Source organism: Schistocerca americana, chromosome 1 (assembly GCF_021461395.2).
Source record: "Schistocerca americana isolate TAMUIC-IGC-003095 chromosome 1, iqSchAmer2.1, whole genome shotgun sequence".
In the NCBI taxonomy this organism is placed as follows: domain Eukaryota; kingdom Metazoa; phylum Arthropoda; class Insecta; order Orthoptera; family Acrididae; genus Schistocerca; species Schistocerca americana.
In genome coordinates this window covers 142,272,626-142,298,405 of record NC_060119.1, presented here as the reverse complement: position 1 = coordinate 142,298,405, position 25,780 = coordinate 142,272,626, and the positions used below count along the sequence as shown (strand labels likewise).

The 25,780-nt window shown below is 38.0% G+C and overlaps 1 protein-coding gene across 1 annotated transcript in view; it reads right to left on the bottom strand.

Moving 5' to 3' along the window:
- LOC124607720 (glutaminase kidney isoform, mitochondrial-like) overlaps positions 1-25,780 on the bottom strand; it is a 177,042-nt gene that overhangs the window by 43,210 nt on the left and 108,052 nt on the right. The window contains exon 8 of the mRNA XM_047139931.1: positions 12,873-13,004. Within this exon, the coding sequence (XP_046995887.1) occupies positions 12,873-13,004 (132 nt within the window). The remainder of the gene's footprint in view (positions 1-12,872; positions 13,005-25,780) is intronic.

Sequence of the window (25,780 nt, the reverse complement as noted above, 5' to 3'; positions counted from 1 at the left end):
TCAGTGTTTCCCACAGTACCATATTTTTGCAGCTCAGGTTTTCTGATTCAAAAAGTGCCTAATTTCACTACAATAATTTCTCATTTTGTTATTTATTCTATTTGGAAAATTACATCTTCTCAAAACATTTTGGAGGGGTCTGGAAATGTTTGCATAAACAGAAATCATGTAGCATCTATGATTTTTGCCACTTTCTAGTTTTATGATTTTTCATAAATACTTCATAAATACACTTGGTCAACAGTGCCACAGGTAGTTCCTGTTTAGCTACCCAAACATAAACACCATCATACAAGTCAGTCAGATTGTCAACATCTATGTATCACTGTCGGCCAGTCATCGAATAGCTTTCATTATGCAAATATTATGTCGTTAGTTCAAGAAAACTTGGTCTATAAGAAATTTTGAAGCTTATTATGTTTGTATGCTTTGTCATAATGAACTTTGTGATATGCTTCCAATGAATCTAGTTTTTAAGACAATGTTTAAGATGTGTAAATATAAACATCTAAAGATGGGATGAACATAAAATGAATGTACTCTCAAAACTGCATGTTTCAAGGCATGTTGGCGTGGCATAGCAGGAAAGAGGTGCTATTCAAATCAGTGCATAACCTCATAAACATTAATATCAAATATGTTATAAATCTGACTTCAAAAATATTGAAAATGTTAGTTGATATTCACCATATAGCAGAGATGCTGAGTTTCAGATAGGTACAACAAAAAGATTGTTGGAAAGTGAGCTTTCACCCAACAATGCCTTCATCAAAAATAGGGGGAGGGATAGCAGGGTAAGGGTTTGGGACACTAAACTGTGGCTTGTGGGAGCGTACAGGAATGATGTGGAGAGAGGGCAGAACAGCTAGGTACAGTTGGGAAGTCAGAGAGAGGCAGGGGGGATTGGGATAGTGGAAAAGGAGGCAGTAAAAAGGCTGAGGGTGCACTGGTGGAGTAGAGGGCTGTACAGTGCGGACATGGGAACAGAGAAGGAGCTAGATGGGTAAGGACAATGACCAACAAAGGTTGAGACCAGGAGGGCTATGGACACACAGGATATATTGCAGCATCAGTTCCCAACTGCACAGTTCAGAATATCTGGTGTTGGTGGATATTATCCAGAGGGCAGAGGCTGTGAACCAGTCACTGAAATGAAGAAAATTGTGTTGAGTGGCATGCTCAGCAGCAGGGTGGTTCACATGTTTGAAGGCCACAGTTTTTTGGTGGCCATTTATACTGACAGACAGCCTGATGGTTGTTATGCCCATGTAGAATGCAGCATAGTGGTTGCAGCATAGCTTGTAGATCACATGACGACCTTTGATGGGATAGGTGATGCTTGTGAGCAGAATGGAGTAGGTGGTGGTGGCAGGATATATGAGACAGGTCTTGCATCTAGGTCTGATGCTTGTGACCAGACTGGAGTAGGTGGTGATGGGAGAATGTATGGGACAGGTCTTGCATTTAGTTGTATTGCAGAGATATGATCCATGAGGCAAGGGGTTGGGAGCTCTTGAGTGGTTCTGAGTCATGAGGGGAATGCTCCCCTCTGGCCAGATGGTGGGACTTTGGGAGGTGGTGTGTGACGGAATGACAAGGCGCAAGAGGTCTGTCTTTGTACTAGCTTGGGAGAGTAATTATGGTCTGTGAAGACCTTAGTGAGACTCTTGGTATATTATGAGAGGAACCTCTTGTCACTACAGATATGATACCCACAGATGGGTGGGCTGTATGGAAGGGAATTCTTGGTATGGAATGGGTGGCAGCTGTCAAAGTGGAAATATATATGGACAGAGGTACTGATGTAGCCATCTTTGTGATGGAGGTCAACATTGAGGAAGGTGGCTTGTTGGGTTAAGTAGGACCAGATGATGTGATTGGGGGGGAAGGTGTTGGGTTTTGTGGGGAATGTGGGGAGGGTGTTCTCACCCTCGATCCAGATCACACAGGTGTCATCAGTGAATCTGAACCAGGTGAAGGGTCTAGGATTCTTGGCATTTAGGAAGGATTCATCCAGATCTCCCATGCCTTACCTCTCCTGTCACCCACCACATTTCAAAGTCCCACCATCTGGCCTGAGAGGAGCATTCTCCTCATGACTCTGTATAACCTGTATAACCCATGGCTGGAGCAACTGAATCACATTCTCTGCCAGGGTTCTGACTACCTCTCGTAGTGCCCTGAAATGGGGCATGTCCTACCCACTAACCTTCACATCCCTCCCACAGCAGTAATCCACTACCCACCAAAGCTAAACAGTATCCTCATCCATCCATACACAACCCCTGCTCCAAATCCCTTGCCTGAAGGCTAATATCCCTGCAATAGAACTAAATGCAAGACCTGTCCTATGCATTCTCCCATCACCACCTACTCCAGTCTGGTCACAAGCATCATCTATCCCATCAAAGGCAGGGCTACCTGTGAAACCAGTCATGTAATCTACAAGCTAAGTTGCAAGCACTGCGCTGCATTCTATGTGGGCATAACAACAAACAAGATGTACGTCCGCATAAATGGCCACCAAAAAACTGTGGCCAAGAAACAACTGTGCCATCCCTTTGCTGAGCACACCAGCCAACACCACATTCTTCATTACAGTGACTGCTTTACAGCCTGTACCACACATATTCTTCCCACCAAAACCAGCTGTTCTGAACTGTGCAGGTGGGAACCCTCCCTGAAATATATCTTAAGTTCTCATAACCCTCCTGGCCTCAACTTTCGTTAGTCATTGTACTTATCCATCTAGCCCCTTCCCTGTTCCCATTCCAGCACTACACAGCCCTTTATTTCATAAGTGTACCCTCAATCTTTTTAATTCTTCCTTTTCCATTATCCCCCTCCATCCTTCTGACCTCCCAGCTGCACCTAACTGTCCTACCCTCTCTCCACCTCGTCCCTGTATGCTCTCACCAGCAGCATTCTACCATCCCTCACCCCTACCCTGCTATCCATCCCCCTCCCTGTCCCAGACTCCTTACCCCCATCACACAGTTGCCTCTCCTTTCATGCACAGCTGCTTACAGTCTGGCTTCAACAGGCAGACTGTGGTCATGTGTGAGTGAGTTGCATTTGCATGATTGTGTGTGTGTGTGTGTGTGTGTGTGTGTGTGTGTGTGTGTGTGTGTGTGTGTGTGTGTGTGTTGTCTACTTTCAATGAAGGCCTGGTTGACTGAAAGCTTATTGATTCAGCATCTTACCTGTATGGTGAGTAGTAACTATCCTTTTCAATATTGTTACGTTCCATTCCATATTTTCCATTGTTTGATAGTTTTGAGTTCATTTGCTAGGAGTGCTGCTGTCACATCATGCCATGAGGTGGCCCACAAGCTTTATTAAGTGTGTGAATCAGGCACAGAGGTCACCAAAGGTTGTCTATGCCTTGTTTACATAATTGCTGCATGGTTCATCTGTGACTTTATGATGGAACTTAAACTGTGTGATGTATTGCAGTACATATGCTTGTGTAGAGAAGTTAAGTTTATTTGTAATTTAGTTTCTTAGTATTTCATTATCCCATTTTTATTTCTGTTTAAACACATCACCCGATAATGACTTGTCAGATGGAACAACTTATGTGACTGGATGTCGAAATGCATAATAAAAAGTAATAAAAATAACAAGGTCACTGTTTGCTTAATCTGTGTAACTTACAGATTACTATTTGTTGTCCCAAGACAATATATTGTTTCAGGACAAATTATCTATGAAACAGAATGTAGTCATATTTACTCGAAGACTCTGATGGACAGGAATAAAAAAAAAAAAAAAGTGTGACCATGTAACTACATGAATTAGAATGGCTGTGTGAATGACATTTTAACTATAAACAATTCATAAACATATTTTTTTGACCTTTCTAAACTCAGATTATACTTTAAGAGCAAGAGAAATAGCTGTATGTTACTCATCATTAAACCTTAGATGCAGGTATTATGTTTCAGTATGGCATACACTTACTATGATCCTCATCTAACTCAAAGCAAGAGCTATGACAAAAGCAGTATCAAAGCCTTTCTACCAGCAGTTTTGCATTTGCATTTACTGTGTTGTTTGAAGAGGTGAACAAACAATGAAACCAGAAAAGAAAATGCCCTGTGACAACAGAGGCTATTGTAATGTGCAATAAGCTGTTTGGACCATGTATATTCTCAAATTTATGAGCTTATCCTTTTTTCAGTCTTCCTTGAAATGTTTTAAACTCCAACTGTATAATATGTCATGCTAACACAATTAACCCCTGTTATTAAAAAAATCATAAAATTACTGTACTACAAAAAGATGTATTTCTGTTTATGTGAATACATGTTATCATAATTGTTCTGTGCTGTTGAGTGAATTTCACTTTCTGTAAATCTTTTTTGATTTAATGTTCTATGTTTCGATCTTAGTATGACTATAGCTTTACTGATGTACTTTGGAACAATGTTAATTGTGGTCAGTGGGTTGTATGTTGTCTGGCAGGAAGAAAGGAAGGAGAAATGTAAAGTTTTCTGGAGTTGCATACAAATGGAATGAATTTCACTGAGTGAACATTGTAATGATGGCAGCAAGGCATCTAGGATTATTAAAAATGAAAATTACGTATGAATCCATTTGTCGTCTATGTTATTTTTAAGAAACACGTCAACCTATAGGGTTTCCAGACCTACAAAAGAACCTGGCTTGCAGACAGAAGAAATTCAAGCAATAATTTGAAGGAGATCCTTAAAAAACAAGATGAGTATTTTTTCTTTAAAACTACCAGCAGACCTGGCCAACAATGTTTTAGCTCTATGAATATTTATTAGAATTAATGGACTTCCAATTGTGTATAACAAAGGAGGTCATTAAAGTGGTGCCATTGTAACCAGGATACTTGCACATTTGTGTTTTTGACAGTGTTTATGTTTCAGGTGATCAAAAAGCATATAATTGTGTTGCAAAGTGAACCTATTTTAAACCAAATATAATTTGACATAGTACATGTGGGAAGTTTTGGAATGATACAGCACTATGGACATACATGGTTGTAAAAGGATGAAGCATTATTACCAAAGTTGACACATCCTAACAAATCCAGGACAATAATAAGCTAAGTCCCAATTAAAAGATTTATTTTTGTATTTTCTTAGTGTAGTGTTGTGTGAACATTTTGACTGGTTTTTTCTTGCACTGATAATTTATGACAAATTAACAAAAAATGGATCGTGATCCAAACAATGAAATAAATATTCTGAACCCACCGGCTCCAACTAGTGACTATAAACAGAACACAGCTGATAAATACATTTTTCAGTATATATTAAACAATAGCCCACCAAAACAGTTAAATGAAATTAGCGCAGACTTGGGATTTTTAGACAGTAGTGTCCTAGATTTGAGTCCAGATGATGAGAAACAAGAGCAGTCGCACGAAAGTGAAACAATGCTGCGTGAAAAACCAAAACAGTTAAATTTACAAGATTTACTGCATTAATATTATCAACAAAAAAGTGAAAAACTGTCATCAACAGAAAAAAATAGTGAAAAACTTGCAAAGTCAATAGTCCTAGAATGTAATCTCATTAGAGCAGAGCTTAATGCACAAATGTCAAATGTTAGAAAAGACTTAGTTGGTGTGTTTTCTCAACATAAAGCTACAGATTAACGTGTGAAAAAGTAGGTAGAGGCTTCAGAATCCAAAATACAATCTTTAGAGAAAAACAAAGGGAAGTAGACAAGGACCTCAGACCTGAGACAGGTGCTGTTGAAGTTAGATGTAAAGATACTCTTGGAGACACTAGTAAACAAGCTGTAACCTTTATAAATAAGTTAAATGAAAAAATAGACAGAGTTGCCTTAGATGTAGATGAAAAAGTTCAGAAGACAGCTGAGATAACAGATTCAAAGATATCAGACTTATATGGTGATGCCACTATCATCAAAAAACAAGAACAACAGTTACAAGATGGGCTTATCTAAAAACATTCTGTAATGTAGAACACCCAAGCTACCCTACTATGCCACTAAAGTGTTTCTCTAGTAACAAACATATTCATCCAGTTGATTTTATGCAACATTGCTGTGATAGTTTTCTCTCTGGTATGACTGATGAATTGAAAATTAAGTTCATTATAAGATCATTGGAAGGGGAAGCCTTGTCATGGGCCAACCAACCTGACTGTAGTAATTTATCCATAGATGAAATTTGAAAGTGTTTCTTGAAAAAGTTTTGGTCTGATACTGAACAGACAAGGATAAAGGGTGAGTTTTTAAATGGTCCAATGTACAGGGAGAAGAGGGGGGGGGGGGGGGGTATGAAAGAGTTTTGCAAATACCAGATCATGAAACTTGCACACTTAGACCAACCATTTGATGAATTGACTCAAATAGATGCACTTAAGAGAAGGCTACCAGAAAGAATTCAAATTGGGTTAGTTTATGGGCCAGATGATACCGTAGACCAGTTCCTGAAATATGTAGAAAAGTTGGATAGGGCATATGACAGGATTGATCAACATAGTACTGATTTCAGGAGGCCAAACTGGAGTAACCACAATCATGATAGAAATACTAATAATAGTGACAATTTTAACCAAGGACATAACAACAACACCCTAGGGCGGAATGACAGGAATCCAAATAATTTTAGAAGTTATCTGATGTGGGACCAAACTGTGGAGACCAACAGTTTTATGAGAATAGAAATTCTGGGAACAGAAGTGGTGATAGGAATTTTGAAAATATAGGTGGACAGTGGATAAATAATAAACAGTCCCCCCCCCCCCCCACACACACACACACAGAGACACACACATACATGTGAGCATGTGAGAGATAATGATAGTAGATGTGATAGGCTAAACTGAAACCCTCTCTGTTGGCGGAAACATCAGTGAACAGTCATTTTTTGACAGTAAACAGAAACATAAAACCTACACAACTTTTATGTAAAATTCAGAGAGTTAACATCTACTTGTTTACTTTCTGAGTGCAAAAGTAATCAGGAAGATGTTTTTCTGTTTGTTGTGAAAAAAGTTTTTCGGTTATACCAAAAAGGTAAAGTAATGGAATTTTACAAAATGTACACGTATATCAAATTATGTTGAACACCCTAAGTAACTAGCAAACATGAAAGTGTAAAAGGTTATATAATTACAGGAGTAATGAGATTAGTACACAGTGAATACATAATTTTTGGTAAATTTTGAGGAAGTATATGGGATATATATAACTATTAGTGGAAGAGTACACCTGACATATTTAGAATCATGAACTAGTTTTTAGGGTGTTTGTATAATGTAACAAGAGAAAATTCAGTTGCCTAGAGAAGTGCATTTGAAAGTAATGAAGTGATTGTAGGAAGTGTTACCTTTCTGACCCACTAAGTTAAAGTAATATGATTGTGTACAGTAATGAGTTGTGCAAGCAATGCAATAATTACAAACAGTAAAACACTAAAACATGTAAATAGAGTAATGTCTGTTTCTTTTGTAAGAGGAAAAGCTATACCAGTTGTGAGGTCTGCTGCTATGTAATGTTATTTTGTGAGGTTGATCTATTGTGTAATATGAAGGAGGTGAATTTTCTTAGGTGATTGTTATTATGAAGTATTTAGTGGAGTAATGTGGTGACATTATGTTGCTCCATTGAGGATATATTTGAAGCATTTAATGATGTATTAATGTATTACTGATCTAATGAGGAGAATGATGTTCGATAGGGATTGATTAGGGAACGTGTTTTTTCTTAATTTGGAGAAACTTTATGGAAGACACACATAGTCAGCAAGATTTGTAATCCAAGTTGTTTTTGATTTGAAGTAACAGAAGCAAGTAAATACTCAGTTATATTTATGCAGGAACGTTGATTCTATGTGAAGTGTGACATGTATTGTAATTAGTCAACATGTCAGAAATCTGTACACTGAAAAGTGATTAAGCTTCTTGTTGGTAATTAATGTGAAGAATATGACTCTTGAAAACAGGAAGTAAACTGGAGAATGTTTTAGTGAATTAACAACAGTATCTATAATACTACATATTTGTACATTGTTGAAAGGTAATAAGAAGTGAAAACTGTTTATTTCTGAACTTGGTAAATTTTTTATACTTAACATTGAACCATATTAGGTAAGCCAGGATGACCATCTGAACACTTCATGACTGATGTATTCAGTACACAAAAGGCTATATGAATTTAACTACTTATTGTATCAGACTATACACTTGAGACATATAACTGTTTCATTACTATTTCTGAAAATCTAATGAGAGGTAGTAGTCATTTTGTTACTTTTCTGAAAACATGATGAGGCATATACTAAGTTTTTGAAACATTTTACCCCAGGTGGGAAACTATATACTGAATTTGTTTTGTGCTTGATATGCACCAAGTGTTACAACCATACAGTGACTTATTGAAACATGTAATGATCAACATTTATCTGTACAGAATTCTAACTTTTAAGTGTTTCAACACAACCATATCCCACACAATGACTTGTAAATATCTTAGTGCTGTTCATATTTTCTTTGACGTTTTGTTATTTATGTAACCAACTATGAGTATGGGGGGGGGGGGGGGGATGATTCTTGAATAATACTAAGAGGTACAAAGACTACTATGCCATTGAATACTGTAACCACACCCCATAAAAAACTGCATAACATTTTATCATTTTTGAAAATACCTTGAAGATACTGTCTGTTAGCTGGTAATATATATATACTATTCTTTGTCTCTAAACTACTTTTAAACAGTGCAGAAGGCACCATGCATTTTCATGTAGATGTCTGTCGTCTGTGACACAGAACTCTGAAACAAACAAATCTTATCTTCACTGAAGTGTGTAAAAGATATCAGGAGAGTTATTGAAATCTGTGGGCACTTGTTCCCCAAACTTTGATACATAATATCATCTGTTTACAGTATATAATTTTGTGTTTTACCTAAGTAGACATTTTTCAATTCTATCTAGTCCTAAGTGAATTTTCAACCAGAAATGGTATGTAAATTTCAGACATCCCCATGGGGAGGACATAGAAAATCTTTGGTGACTTACTTGTCTTTCTTTAATGTATAAGGGATAGTTATAAAATTGTGTGTAGAAAAATGACAGCTTACATAATTAATTTTGGTTTCTTTGCAGATACATGCCTATAGTCCTGGTGTACATTTAAATTTCCGTGTCACAGTACTGATTGACACCATTTAGAAGCGACAATTAAAGTCCATTAATAAGGTGGAGTACTGTGCAACAATTTTTTGTCTTCACTTTTAGGAGACCAAACTGTAACAATCCTTGCTAAGAAGGTGGAAGTTTATGGCAACAATACTTCTAGTGTGGTAAAGCAAGTCTGTATGATGGAGGACAAAGTGGCAGAGCACCTCTCCGTGAAGAGAACAGTAGGCCCTAGTGCTTCAAGACTTGATGTATCAGATTTAGGTGATAGAGAAAAATGTGAAAAACAGTCACTTATTATTGTTAAACATCTTTCATGACATCCTGAACCCAAAAATGATCTCCACCTGTCAGGTTCCACAACTGCTTACAACCATTGAAAAAGCCTATTGAATCAAGGCACTGCTGGAAATGTTGCAGCTGTGTCTGACCAACCCACATGACTTCTTTAGCCACATAATCACTGTGGATGGGCACAAGTTGTACCACAATGATCCTGAGACCAAGGAGAAAGAAGTGGAGACTTGTGGATTCCCAACTGCTGAAAAAAATGAAGACTGAACCATCCTCAGACTGGGTAATGCTGAGTGGTTTTTGGACCATGTTATGTTCATGAGGGACAAATCATCACAGGAGCATACTATCAAAATTTCATGTTGAGGCTGTGGCCGTCAAGATGAAGCTTCACAAGGAGCTGTCCAAGGGATTGATTTTGCTCCTCAACAACACCCCAGCTCATTCTGCCGAGGATGCAGTTACATATCCCCATTTCTTCAGATTTTGAAAACTTTCCTCACATCCTATATTCTCCCGGCATGGCGTCCAGCAACTTCTTCCACTTTTCTCAGCTGGAGAAACCATTACTTGACAGGAATTTCCAGAATGACAACAAGGTGATTGTCAAGTTGGTGCATTTCCTGACTGTCCGAAAAGGCAGATTCCTACAATCCTGGTCTATGCTAAGTCACCCATCATTAGAGAGGGTGTGTCACTTTGAACAGTGAATATGTACAGAAGGGCTAACACCATCACCAGTTTCACAGTTGAGACTTTTTTTGTATTATTGTTATTTCTTTACTTTCTCAGACGTTAAGTCTGGTTAAAAATGGAAAGTGACACGGACCTTGATCAAGCGACACTTCCTGTTAACTGTACGGTATATGTTATATTGCATTTAGGAACTTTCGGGTAATTGAACATGTATCAATAATTACAGATTTCTGTAGTTGTATATATAAGTTTGGATGTAGCTGTATTGCATTGATGTACTGGTGGATATTGTGTGGTATGACTCCTGTAGTTGATAGTATAATTGGTATAATGTCAACTTAATCCTGATGCCACATGTCCTTGACTTCCTCAGCCAGTTGGATGTATTTTTCAATTTTTTCTCCTGTTTTCTTTTGTATATTTGTTGTATTGGATATGGATATTTCGATTAGTTGTGTTAATTTCTTCTTTTTATGGATGAGTATGATGTCAGGTTTGTTATGTGGTGTTGTTTTATCTGTTATAATGGTTCTGTTCCAGTATAATTTGTATTCATCATTCTCCAGTATTATTATTATTATTATATTGAGACATCTACCTGCTCATATATATTGGTTCATTCCATATCCCTGAATATTATTCTTCTTGATGAGCTCTACGGAACATGATGAATGAAGCAATGAATGAATATAAGTGATTCAGAAATAGTCAAGTTCAGTAAACTTTAATGGCAACCATGCAGTCATGCACACAGGCAAATCATGTATTCACAGTATGTAAATTTATACATATTTTTATGGAAATTCTGCATGTGATCTACAGAACATGGAATTAACTACCTAACTAACTGGTAACAAAGTGTGTCAAAATCAGTATGACCCAGAGATAGATCCCCCAAAGATGTTCACACAACAAGACTGAAGAGAGTGAGAAGTATGAACAAAGGAATAGTGTGAATTTTCTTAGCTACAAATGTACACATATGAATAAGTACAGTTAATGGAAATAAGTTAATAATAGTAATTGGTACACTGAAGTATAATGTCCTAATGTTTTCAAAAGAGTTCAAGAAAAATGGCCAAAGATTTGCTTGCTTTAGATTTTGTTCTGTCTCCTCAACATGTCAACTCACAGGATAAGCAAAACGATTGTGTTTCTTAAGGAGTTGTTCCATATTTATCTTACAGCAGAGTTGTGGCTTCAAGTGATTTCTCTCTCCTGTCAGACATACTGCAACATTTCAAGCAGTAGTGAGATGATGGGCTTTCATTTAGGATGAGCAAGATAAACAACTTACAGTTTCTTTGAAAAGGACATGACTGATTTCATTCCTCATCTTTTTGCAATCTGAGCACATACTCTTCCTTCTTCCCTTCTTGTCAAAACTAAAAGACTCTATAAATGAGTATCATTTTCAGTTATCAAAAATGTTATGTATGCCAGTGAAGCATTCCTGAAAAGGACAGAGCCAAAATAGTCCCAACCTTTTCTCTGCTGCTTCTTCAAATTGCTTTTATGGAATACAAAAGAGGAGGACTGTTATAATATCGTAGCACCTTGTGTCTGGGGGCAATTCATAGCTCATTATAAATGTATGCCTGCTTAGCACCATGATGAAAGTCCTACAAGGCTGCCCCCTACTCTTGCTGCATAACATAATCACGAAAGTAGTTTACATTTTTCTTTGCTCAAAGAAGGTATATGATGGCTTGCTGACTCTACATTCAGTTTTAAACAGACAAGCTGTTACAGTAGAAGCTGAGAACACTGGGCTATACTGTAGGTGTGTATATCTACATATCTGCAGGTGAAAATGTATCAGTTGAGATGAAAAGGGAAAAAAAACGTGAAATTTTAAGGATTAGCAGATATCTTCTCTAGAAGATACATGTAATATTATGACTTATTAAGCACCATATATTGCGGTTAGAAATTGTTTCTCCAGTTGGAACATTTACTCAACAATGTGTCAAAGGGGGTAGATGAGATCTGCCTTAGTTCTGTCCTAGTTTGTTAAAAGTTGATTCTATTGTTTAATTTAAGTATGGTTTTGAGAAATTTCCCATGTTTATCTAGTTGAAAGCTGATACTGAGTTACACTGTATTCATATTACCCAAAATGTCACTTTAAAAGCATATTACACTCAATTTTAATTATGTGAGTCTACCATAAATAAACATAGGCATGAAAATAATGCAATAACTTAATTAACATGGTCTAATGTGAAGTTTTATAACCAAACAAAATTGTTATAGATGACACCACAATTGAAAAACCATTTTTATTAAATTTTGTTTCCTATTTCTTCAATTCAGGGAGAATTAACACGGCATTTTTGTTGGTTACTTTTGTTGCTATACAGCAGAAGTTTCTCAATTATTCTGCTTCTTTTTATGTTTTGGATTTTTAATTTTCAGTGTAAACCCTAACATTATTGATTTATGGATAACTGAAACATGTTTCCAAAGACACACTGTTAGCAGCCACTAGGTAATTCGCACAATGTCACAGAATATACTAAATGTGTGAGAAGATATAAAGGCAATTCAGAGAAAAGCAAAGGATTTGCATTCATTTCTTCTAACGTACAGAGTATAACATAAGTAACCAAAATTAAACCTTGCAGCAGTTTTTGTTTCAAGTGTTGCATATAGAGGTCACTTCTGTAGCATGATAAATCTATAGCTTCAAGTACTGTTTACAAACAGTATAATAATTAAGAAAGTTCCTTACCTCACAAAATGTTCTACATTTTACACTGTTTCCATAGTGATCAATAGGTGGAGCAAACATAGAAACACCCATGACATTTGGTACAACAAGTATCATTGCTCCACTCACACTTGATTTAGCTGGTAGTCCAACCTGGAATAAGAAACTGAGTGTACAAACTAACTTTTTAAATACAGGCTGCAACAAAACTAGCTTTATGCAGATATCAGAAAAGCCTGAAATTGTGAGTAGACTATCCAAGTAAAATAGAGTTTAATTATATTTCACTGCAGCACTCTTTCAGCACCTTATACTGTACATATTAAAAGCATCAGCATCATGTTACCAAAATGTATTATCTGAATCTCTTAATCTTTCTGCCATTGTAGTCACACAATTTGCAGGGGAGTATATCATAAGTATTAGTTTTCATTGTCATTCCATTAAGTATTTTTTTTTATAAATATTTTACATCAATTACAAATCTCTTGTAGCTGTAACAGGATTCTTAAGTACCTGACTTAATATTACAGTTGAGGCTGTGCGAATGGAGCTCAAATATAATGTATGGAGTATCAAGAGAAATTTGTGACTGGACTGATGATTTCTTAGTTGGGCAGATGCAGAATGTTATCTTGAATGGAGTCATTGATGGAGGTGGCAGTAACTTCAGGTGTGTCTCAGAGAAGTATGTGACATTTACTGTTCATATTGTATATTAACAACCTTGCAGACCAAAGTAACCTAAGATTTTTGTAGATTATGCAGTTAGGTGTAATGAAATACTGTTTTAAAAATCTGCATAAATATTCAGTCTGATCTCAATAAGATTCCAAAGTGGTACAAAGATTGGCATGCTGCTTTAAGTGTAAAACTGTGCACTTCACAAAACAAAAAAACATTATATCCTCTAACTACAATACTAGTGAATCATAGTTGGAACTGGTCAACTCATACCTGGGTGTAACAATTTGTAGGGGTATGAAATGGAATGATCATACAGGCTCAGTCATAAGTAAAGCATGTGGTGGACTTCAGTTCACTGGTAGAATAATAGAGAAATGCAATCAGTCTACAAAGGAGACTGCTTACAAAACACTCGTGTAGGCCATCTTAGAAATTGGGAAATGATAGGATTCCACCAGACTGAGTTTTCAAAGAAAATATAAAAAAGCATCCTAGAATGTTACTCAGCTATTTGAGAACCACACCAAATATAGGGCCAACAGGGGATACTGAGAGCAGCTCGAGTGGTCACGGGTATGTTTGATACATGAGATACTGACATGGAGATGCTGAAGAAACTCAACTGGCAGACACTTGAAGACAGATGCAAAATGTTCCAAAAAACCCTATTTATGAAGTTTCAAGAACCAGCTTTAAGTGGTAAATGTAGAAATACGCTATAACCCCCCTATATACTGCTCCCATAGGAATCACATAGACAAGGTTAACAGAGTTACAATGTGCACAGAGGTGTGTAAACAATTAGCACTGAAGTTATCCAATCAGATTGTTGCATGAGCAAATTCAAGCAGCCCACCAGAGACATTGACACCAAATGCGTGCTTCACTTGAGTTCCTCAAACTGAATAAAGCAGCCATACCGAGACTGGACATGGGTCAGTAGTAAGGATGAAACCCAAGTGCAAGGCTGAGCAATGTCATGCAGATCATGAGAACCACTGACACTAATTGTATCTGGCAGGCTGCTTCAGTTTGTGCACATTATGGCTTGATTGGCTAACTTCAATACTAATTAATACAGAAATGGACCAACATATCAATTTTTTTCTGAACAATTATTTCTCAGCACAACCTACCATGCAACATTTTTACAAGCTTATCAGAGTATTTCTGATCACCCTGTATTAGCAAAAACCTCAAAGAGTTCTTGACCAATTGACTTCAAATTTTTTATAATATACTCTAACACATACTCGGATGAACATAGGCTATAATTTTTTAAGCAATGTACAGGTTTTCTGTTAAAACCAGCTGCGAGACAGAAAGCACTATGCTCTGCTGTGGAAATGTGCAATTTTGGCCAGTTTTAACTATGACAGTACAAGTAAAACATTTATATCACTAGACAAATCACTTCAGTTGTATATATCCCTTCTCTATATATACAGTTTTCAGAAAGATTGTGAACACAACAATCTGGTGTTTTGTTTGCTTCCATGCAGTAGGTTTCAACCAAAATCAGGAAAGTTGTATTTATGGCTAATTTTGTAGTACTACCCATTTGAAGCTACTACCCTCACAGATGCAGCAGGTGGAGAGGTTTCTCATACCTCATATATCAATGTTCCCATACCATTCACCCAATCATTTTAAGCAACTTCAGTTCCCAATCAAGGGTTTATTTGCACTAATAACCAATAAGCTCAAAGTCAGAGAGAGGAGGAAGAGGAGATGGATAGAGATGTGGTGGGGGCTGAGAGACAGACGTAGTGGGATGGATGGTAAGAGGGGTGAGAAGACGATGGAACAGAATGTGGGGGAGGAGAAGACAGGCAGGGAGAGGCAGGAGGAGATACTGGGCAGAGATGTGTGAGGAGGAGACAGAGTGAGAGAGGACGAGGTGGAGATGGACAGAGTGAGAGGGGAAAAGGAATTATGACATAAACACAGTTACCATACATATATTTTAGCAATTGTGAAGCATTGCTTGTCTGCTAGTCTACTAAAAAGTTCCCACAAACTCATCTGCTTTGCATGAAAATGTAATAACTTTCTGATGATATTCAGCTGGACTAACAAGAAGAGTCAAATTTTGAATTAATATGACTGCTGTTAATGAATTCATACCCTAAGACATGTTTCAATGTTTGTTGTTTGTTGTTACTCCTGTGTTTTCAAAGGCAAAAGTCCCGAGTTTAAGTCTTCGTCCAGCACACAGTTTTAACTTGCCGGAAAGTTTCATGTCAGTGCACAAATCACAGAAGAGTGAAAATTTCAGTTATGAGAGGTATTTACACTGTTTTATCAGACTATATCACTTTTATAGTACCCTTACCCAAAGTCAATTGCATTTACTTTGCTTTCAGTTCACGGATTCCAACAGCAGAAGTTTTTTAATTTTATTGAGATAGAAAATGTTTCAGCTCATCTTTACTGAGAGGAGTTACATGCTGACATTTTAATCTACATAACTCCCCACACTTTGAAATTCAAGGTCTGTGGCAAGTCAAACATGTGTGGAAATGCAAATTCAAAAAATAATCACTGTCCATGTAAATCTATTTGTCTTTAACTATTTTGGATATTACTTCTAAAGTTTGACTGCTAGTCACTGTACAGCTTCCTACCTCTGTAAGAGCTGTGCTTACACCTTCTCTTATGGACAGCTACTGTGCAAATAGCTTTTGATCTTTGCATTGTGAATGTCCCTTTCTGATCTCTCTATACAAAAAACAGTTCATATCATTCCGTCTGTGGATGCACCTGGCCAATGATTATGCTGTCCCTTCCCGGGTTTGCCTATTCTTCCCTTCTCTAATACCTACACAAATATGGGTATGTCCCATCTTAAGTCTTTAACAGTACACAGTCTCCAACCCTTGTCATTATGCAACTCAATGATGAAGTGCCTCCAGAGGACATCCACTATATGCAGTTGATCCAAATGTATGTTTCCTGACTCCCTCTTTTCTGCCTTTGTACCTTTATTTCTTCTAATGCCATAATTGACATATATTCTATTAAAGCATCTAATAGTGAGCTTTCTCTCTCATTGTTCCACATACATTTGTTTTACCATTTATTACTAATAACATTCATGCATGCTTCTCCAAAAAGGTCTTCACCAGCCAATAAATATTCATTGTCAATGACTGTCCACCAGGGATCTATTGATTGTTACTAAATTACAATGCTCATCTTTAGTCTTTATTATTAAATGGTTCAAATGGCTCTGAGCACTATGGGACTTAACATCTGTGGTCATCAGTCCCCTAGAACTTAGAACTACTTAAACCTAACTAACCTAAGGACATCACACACATCCATGCCCGAGGCAGGATTCGAACCTGCGACCGTAGCAGTTGCGCAATTCCGGACTGAGCACCTAGAACCATGAGACCACCGTGGCCGGCCCTTTATTATTAAAACAGTGACATTTTGCTGATATCGATAACCATTTTAATAATGCAGTATTGACTGTTTACATACATGAAGTGTTCTTTTTTCTTCATTTCTCTAGACAAATGCTCATTATTGTTTTAAAAAGTAGCTTCTTAAGTTCTATTGAGAATAAGTCTAAGTCTGTTTTTAATTTTTATTTAATCTTTCCAATAGTTATAGGACAGTACACATCTACTTACTAACTCATAAATTCTTCAGTTTTATGCTTCTTAACATACTATATTAATAGCTATAGCGTTTTTTATTCCACTTTCTAAAATCATTTATTCATTGGCACTCACTCAACAGAGATAACTTGAGTCTTTTGTATTATTTTCATTCATCAGATGTTAAACAATATATTAGCACTCTTTTGTCAGAGATAACAATAAATAGTCTTAGCTATTGCAGCAAAATGATTGACTCACCAAATTTTTTGCTTTTTACTTGCATGTCAGTATGTCATACTCCACTTGGGGGATAGCTACCTTTCCCATCTTCTTCCTTCTGTGACACTGCTAACATGTCATTTACCTTAAGTTTCATAACTACATTTAAATGACTAAAAAAATATTGTATGAAGTAAGTACATCAGAGGTCTGTATGTATTTGTTCACCTGCAGTATCCAACCTCCTTTATAAAATATAATATAAACCCAACCAATATTTTGCAAAAGTGAAAGGAAAGGGCAAACTCCCTCACAGAAAATGTACTAATTAATCTTTCAATAAATAAAGGATTTTTTTGCGGAACATTTGCTACATTTTACTGTATGTCTCTGTTAATGAGAGCACATAACCATGCTTTAAAAGAAATATTAAACTTTTATGTTGCTTTTTTAATAACCATTGACATATATATAACTCATCTCTCTCTCTCTCTCTCTCTCTCTCTCTCTCTCTCTCTCTCTCTCTAGGGAAACATTCCACGTGGGAAAAATATATATCTAAAAACAAAGATGATGTAACTTACCAAATGAAAGCATTGGTATGTTGATAGAGATACTAAAAAACACAAACACATACCCAAAATTCAAGCTTTTGCAACCCACGGTTGCTTCATCAGGAAAGAGGGAAGGAGAGGGAAAGACGAAAGGATGTGGGTTTTAAGGGAGAGGGTAAGGAGTCATTCCAATCTCGGGAGCGGAAAGACTTACCTTAGGGGGAAAAAAGGACAGGTATACACTCGCACACACACACACACACACACACACACACACACACACACACACACACACACACACACACATATATATCCATCCGCACATATACAGACACAAGCAGACATATGTAAAGGCAAAGAGTTTGGGCAGAGATGTCAGTCGAGGCGGAAGTACAGAGGCAAAGATGTTGTTGAATGACAGGTGAGGTATGAGTGGCGGCAACTTGAAATTAGCGGAGGCTGAGGCCTGGTGGGTAACAGGAAGAGAGGATATATTGAAGGGCAAGTTCCCATCTCAGGAGTTCTGATAGGTTGGTGTTAGTGGGAAGTATCCAGATAACCCGGACGGTGTAATACTGTACCAAGATGTGCTGGCTGTGCACCAAGGCATGTTTAGCCACAGTGTGATCCTCATTACCAACAAACACTGTCTGCCTGTGTCCATTCATGTGAATGGACAGTTCGTTGCTGGTCATTCCCACATAGAAAGCTTCACAGTGTAGGCACGTCAGTTGATAAATCACGTGAGTGCTTTCACACGTGGCTCTGCCTTTGATCGTGTACACCTTCAGGGTTACAGGACTGGAGTAGGTGGTGGTGGTGGGAGGGTGCATGGGACAGGTTTTACACCAGGGGCGGTTACAAGGGTTGAAGCCAGAGGGTACAGAATGTTGTTTGGGGATTTCATAGGGATGAACCAAGAGGTTACAAAGGTTAGGTGGACAGCGGAAAGACACTCTTGGTAGAGTGGGGAGGATTTCATGAAGGATGGATCTCATTTCTGGGCAGGATTTGAGGAAGTTGTATCCCTGCTGGAGAGCCACATTCAGAGTCTGATCCAATCCCGGAAAGTATCCTGTCACAAGTGGGGCACTTTTGGAGTTCTTCTGTGGGAGGTTCTGGGTTTGAGGGGATGAGGAAATGGCTCTGGTTATTTGCTTCTGTACCAGGCTAGAAGGGTAGTTGCGGGATGCGAAAGCTATTTTCAGATTGTTGGTGTAATGGTTCAGGGATTCAGAACTGGAGCAGATTCGTTTGCCACGAAGACTTAGGCTGTAGGGAAGGGACCATTTGATATGGAATGGGTGGCAGCTGTCATAGTGGAGGTACTGTTGCTTGTTGGTGGGTTTGATGTGGACGGATGTGTGAAGCTGGCCATTGGACAGATGGCGGTCAATGTCAAGGAAATTGGCATGGGATTTGGAGTAGGACCAGGTGAATCTGATGGAACCAAAGGAGTTGAGGTTGGAGAGGAAATTCTGGAGTTCTTCTTCACTGTGAGTCCAGATAATGAAGATGTCATCGATAAATCTGTACCAAACTTTGGGTTGGCAGGCCTGGGTAACCAAGAAGGCTTCCTCTAAGTGGCCCATAAATAGGTTGACGTACGAGGGGGCCATCCTGGTAGCCATGACTGTCCCCTTTAATTGTTGGTATGTCTGGCCTTCGAAAGTGAAGAAGTTGTGAGTCAGGATGAAGCTGGCTAAGGTAATGAGGAAAGAGGTTTTATGTATGGTGGCAGGTGATTGGCATGAAAGGAAGTGCTCCATTGCAGCGAGGCCCTGGACGTGTGGAATATTTGTGTACAAGGAAGTGGCATCAATGGTTACAAGGATGGTTTAAGGGGGTAACAGATTGGGTAAGGATTCCAGGCGTTCGAGAAAGTGGTTGGTGTCTTTGATGAAGCATGGGAGACTGTATGTAATGGGTTGAAGGTGTTGATCTACGCAGGCAGAGATACGTTCTGTGGGGGCTTGGTAACCAGCTACAATGGGGTGGCCGGGATGATTAGGTTTGTGAATTTTAGGAAGTAGGTAGAAGGTAGGGGTGCAGGGTGTCGGTGGGGTCAGTAGGTTGATGGAGTCAGGTGAAAGGTTTTGTAGGGGGCCCAAGGTTCTGAGGATTCCTTGAAGCTCCGGCTGGACATCAGGAATGGGATTACTTTGGCAAACTTTGTATGTAGTGTTGTCTGAAAGCTAACGCAGTCTCTCAGCCACATACTCCCGACGATCAAGTACCACAGTCATGGAACCCTTGTCCGCCGGAAGAATGATGATGGATCGGTCAGCCTTCAGATCACGGATAGCCTGGGCTTCAGCTGTGGTGATGGTGGGAGTAGGATTAAGGTTTTTCAAGAAGGATTGAGAGGCAAGGCTGAAAGTGAGAAATTCCTGGAAGGTTTGGAGAGGGTGATTTTGAGGAAGAGGAGGTGGGTCCCGCTGTGACAGAAGATGGAACTGTTCCAGGCAGGGTTCAATTTGGAGAGTGTCTTGGGGAGTTGGATCATTAGGAGTAGGATTAGGATTATTTTTCTTCATGGCAAAGTGATATTTCCAGCAGAGAGTACGAGTGTAGGACAGTAAATCTTTGACAAGGGCTGTTTGGTTGAATCTGGGAGTAGAGCTGAAGGTGAGGCCTTTGGATTGGACAGAAGTTTCGGATTGGGAGAGAGGTTTGGAGGAAAGGTTAACTACTGAATTAGGGTGTTGTGGTTCCAGATTGTGTTGATTAGAATTTTGAGGTTTTGGGGGGAGTGGAGCTGGAAGTGGGGGATTGAGTAGATGGGAGAGACTGGGTCTGTGTGTAACGAGAGGAGGTTGAAGTTTGCTGGAAAGGTTGTGGACGGTGAGTGTGTTGCCTTTCTGGAGGTGGGAAACCAGGAGATTGGATAGTTTTTTGAGGTGGAGGGTGGCATGCTGTTCTAATTTATGGTTGGCCTGTAGGAGGATGCTCTGAACAGCCAGTGTGGATGTGGGAGAGGGAAGATTGAGGACTTTTATTAAGGATAGGAGTTGACGGGTGTGTTCATTGGCTTAGTTGATGTGTAGGTGAAGGATTAGGAGGGTGAGGGCTATGGACTGTTCAGTTTGGAACTGGTATAGGGACTGATGGAAATAAGGGTTACAGTCAGAGATGGGAACTTTAAGTGTTAGACCTTTGGGGGTAATGCCAAATGTCAGACAAGCCTGAATAAATAAAATATGGGAGCGTAATCTGGCTAGGGGAAGGCGTGTTTGCAGAGGGAATGTAAATAAAACTTAATGGGGTTGTTGTGGGGATGTTGTGAGGGCGACATGGTGTTAGAAGGTGGAAAGTGTAACATGAGGCTGAAATGAAAATGAAACTAAAAATATATGGCGAGAGATAAAGGTGAACTAGAAAGCAACTGGAGATCTGGTGTGAAAAAAGTCGAAAGAGTGTTGGTTATAGCTGACCTATGCTGATCCTGTGGTGAACTTGGGTTGGTAAACAACGATGTGCACAAAGGTTAGGTGGTTGTGTTGCCTCCAAAATACGTTAAAGGGTGGAGAAATTCGGGAAAATTTCGAAAAAACTGCATGTAAATTTATTAAAAGGAGTGGTTTTGTGGTGGCAGATTATGAAAATGAGGCTAACAATTGTCTGACAAAGAAATAATGACGTTAAAACCTTTGGGAAGCGGCTAAAAATGATCAGTGATGTGGGAAAAATGGAAATGGAAATAAAGCAAACGTTGTTAGAACTAGCCGAAATGGTTGTTTAATAGGTGAAAGGAACTGTTTGTGAACTGGGAATGGTGGATTTTATAGCAGTGGTAGTGTTGAAAGCGTAAAACTTTTTTTTGGTTATGGTTTGGAAGTAGGTTACGTATTATTGAGTATATATGGGCAGGATAAAATTGTATGGTAGATTACGGTAAAAAGGAGAAGGTGAATACAAAGTGAAACTACTTGCACAAACAAAAGGAGAAAGTAAGATGACAGAAAATATTTCGAAATGCAACAGTGACAATAACAAACGTAATTGTTGGGTTCAAATTAATGATACGAATATAATAGAGGGAAACATTCCACGTGGGAAAAATATATCTAAAAACAAAGATGACGTAACTTACCAAATGAAAGCATTGGTATGTCGATAGAGACACTAACAAACACAAACAATTCAAGCTTTCACAACCCATGGTTGCTTCATCAGGAAAGAGGTAAGGAGAGGGAAAGACAAAAGGATGTGGGTTCAGTCTGTTTACCTCTAGGATAGAACAGCAGGAGATGGTTTTAGGAAGTATAGTACTCAGTATAGTAGTTATGTATAATAAAAACTAATAGGTCATACAATTCCATACAAATATATTTTATTGTCCTACAATGTACAAGAGGTGTTGTCATAGACGTTAATCAGAGTGATCCAACTGCCAGTCAAGAGAGGTTAGTTGAGCTAGCTCAAGGCAGTGATATTGTTCCAGGTGACTCCACGGAGTTATGTCCCCACAAGGTTAAAGACAACAGGATAGAAGGAGTAGAAGAAACTGCTCCAGGGAAAATGAAATGTGGAATATTGAATCAGCTAACTCTGATACCCAATGGATGTCAATCTGATGAACCTGCAAAGATTGCACATTATGCTGGGTTATCTGAATTTCTTTAATGCATCAGTATTATATAATCCCTCTTCTTGACTGGTCTCTGGGTCTATTAAGAACTTCTTTTAAGGACACACCTTTCGGATGAGGTAGACCCAGCACCATGAAGGCTTCCCTCTAGCATAGCAAAATCTTGCTTATTTACTTCTTCATACCAGAATTAGGCTGTAAATCCTTAACTAATACCACCTCCTCATATTAACGATATCTTTGTAGTATTCATCATACTCAGGATATTACACAGTGCTCAGGCATTATGATCGCAGCTCCAGTTATCATTTTTAATTCAGTTAGCCTAACAGCTGATTTCTAACAATTGAAAGTGCTGCTCACTTTATTCATCTCACAGTTCAAAACTTCTCCTTTAGCTTTTACTACACATTAAATAAGTAGATAATAAGACTATAGAGCCTTAAATAAGTAATAAAATAAGTAAAATCATAAAAATTCAACTTACTTCTCTAAAATAAACCTTAGGTCTTTCTCCAGTTCAACATCTGGTTAACTTGACACACACTGCATCCATAATGATCTTTAGGTGCCCTCAACCCAATATACAATAGCTTCCTCCAGAGTCAGGAAAACAGATACACATGAAGTCTCTTCCTACTTTTCTGCCAAACCATTCACCTCTTACAAGTAAATATGTCTCACCCACATAATGTAGAAGGCAAGTCATTACACATCATCTATTACTAATAAACTTCATTGTCCCACCTGATAATAGTTCACATAATAATTGAGACATATATGTCCACAGATTACAGTTTATTTAAATACTTATTGACAGTTACAATCTTATTACTACAAAATTTAAATCCACTACAAAAACAGACATCTCTGCTGGCATGCATACTTCTGTGCCCAACAGTGAACTCCAGTCTTACATCTTCATCTGTGGACTCATTACAAGCTAAATATTTGTCATACATAGGTTTACAATCATCGTACACTGCAGTAAGCTCACTCAGATACCTAATCTCTCTTAAAGTCTCCATTGCACTGACACAATGTCTTAAAACTGTTCTAGTATTTGGAATCCCATTCTAATTCTTCCCACAACTTCTGAAATTTCTTCTGGTGTTCTACAGTATCACCCAAACAATTTGTGGCAGCACAATTAGGCTCAAGCTTCTTCTGTACTTTTTGTTCAAGGCGTTCCTGTACACGTTCCTCGGCACCAGTAAAAGTGTTCAGTGATTAATTACTTCATCAAATTCTCTACTTTGTTCTAACACCTCTACTCAGCTTTTCACACCTGAGATTTGAGTATGTGTACTCTCGAATTCAACTGTACATGTTCCTCAGTACCAGTAAAAGTGTTTCAGTGATTAATTACTTCATCAAATTCTCTACTTTGTTCTACACTCTACTCAGCTTTGCACATCTGAGATTTGAGTATGTGTGCTCTCGAATACATGAGTTGAAGAATCCTCTCTTTGTTTCATATTATCTTTTATTTCTTTAAACTATTCTTTAACCTCATTCCTGATTAACTTACATTGTTTAATTATCTCCCTTTGTAACTCCTTAAGTAACTGTAATTAGGTCACATCTATAGTAGAAATTTAATCTACTTTTGTAGCTGCAACCACCCCTTGTCTTTTTAAATTTGACAACACTTTCCCTTGAGTTGTCATACTATTAGACAACTCTTCTTTGATATTTTTTAAAAATATTTCTTGTAAACTGTAGTAAACTGTAGTAGCTGGCATATTGTATATACAAAGACGCATAACTTAACAGCATTTAAATAATGTTACTATGTTTTGACACCATTGCACAAAATGAGAGCAATGTGTTTTTACGACTCTTCACAGGATAAATAGCAATGAAAAAATTTTCAGGTTGATACTGTTTACAGTTCACATATTCAGGCATACAATTAGGTGCATTGCTCTGGCAATATGTCACACATGAGCTAAGTGATGTAGTGATGACCTGCTGTGTAGTCATCATGCAGGCAGCTGACCAGATGCTGCACTGTCAAGTGGAGCTCTGCTGTTGTCATGCTGGTTGGCCACCACAGGGATAATATCATAGATCATTGTTACAACTGTCGTCTCCAAATGACATTGCAGAATTTTTCCATGTCATTGATAAGATTCTTCTCTCTTAATTTGCTAAAGGTTACTCAAGCACACAAATATCCTTTACTGCTGATCTCATTGCTATTGTCAACTAGCATTCTTCCTTCACTTATTTGTAGCAGTTAACACTCCTTTGGTCTTAATCAAATTAAACTTATTTCTTCTTGAATATTCAAATCAATTCAGGCAGCACCATTGCATGTAACTGTTTATTTCTTCTTAGTTATTGACTTGGATTGCACTGGGCAACATCTTCCTTTATTTTCATAAAATTCTTGAAAATTCCTTTTATTATTATGAAAGCTTTCTTCTTTTAAGATGTGCTAGAAGATGTAAACGTGCACTTGAAATGCAGCGAACAGTTGAAACTAGCCACTACTGTGGAATTAAACATTTTGTTTCAAATATATTGTCTGCCTCTACAGAAAAGGTTAATAAACATCAAATTTCTTTAGCAAACAGACAAAAATAACTTCATTGTTCAGCAAGGCAATTAATACTTGACTGTCAGAAAGATGGAAGTAAAATAAAATCTGAAACTAATAACATATTTTAGCCTTCTGTAATTATGTGAATGTATTTTAATTCACTTGATGGCTCCCATCCACTGATATCCATTTTGTTTTCATTTGATGTGAGCATAAATGAAGGGGAAACTGCAAAATCACTAAATTGTAAACAAGGATCATGTGGAGACTACACACTTCCCCACTAAAACTCAGAATGCTCTGCACATCAACCTCGGATCTACAATATTTGCTTATCGGGTCGAATTTTCAAAAATATGTTCACCTTGTAGTGCACATCTTTTTGAAAAGTCGGAAACATAAAACATATGTGTTCGAGGAAATGTAAGACATGTTATTTGGTCTTAAGTGTGCCAAAGTGCAGTGCCACACCTCTTCATACAGCATTCTTCTATTGCACATCACTGTATTTCGGTCTGTGGAACTGAAACGTTTATCTTTTTTAATGAATGCCATCAAACTATATTCAGAACAGTGTAAATTGAAATGTCCTGTGGTGCCTCTCCTGCTCCCAGTTGGTCGATTTGACAGCCTGCCCCTCTTTAAAAAAATCTCGCAATTAATAGCAAATGGGATTATTTATAATCGGGAGAACAAGAACTCTTCAGAAAATTTGCGGT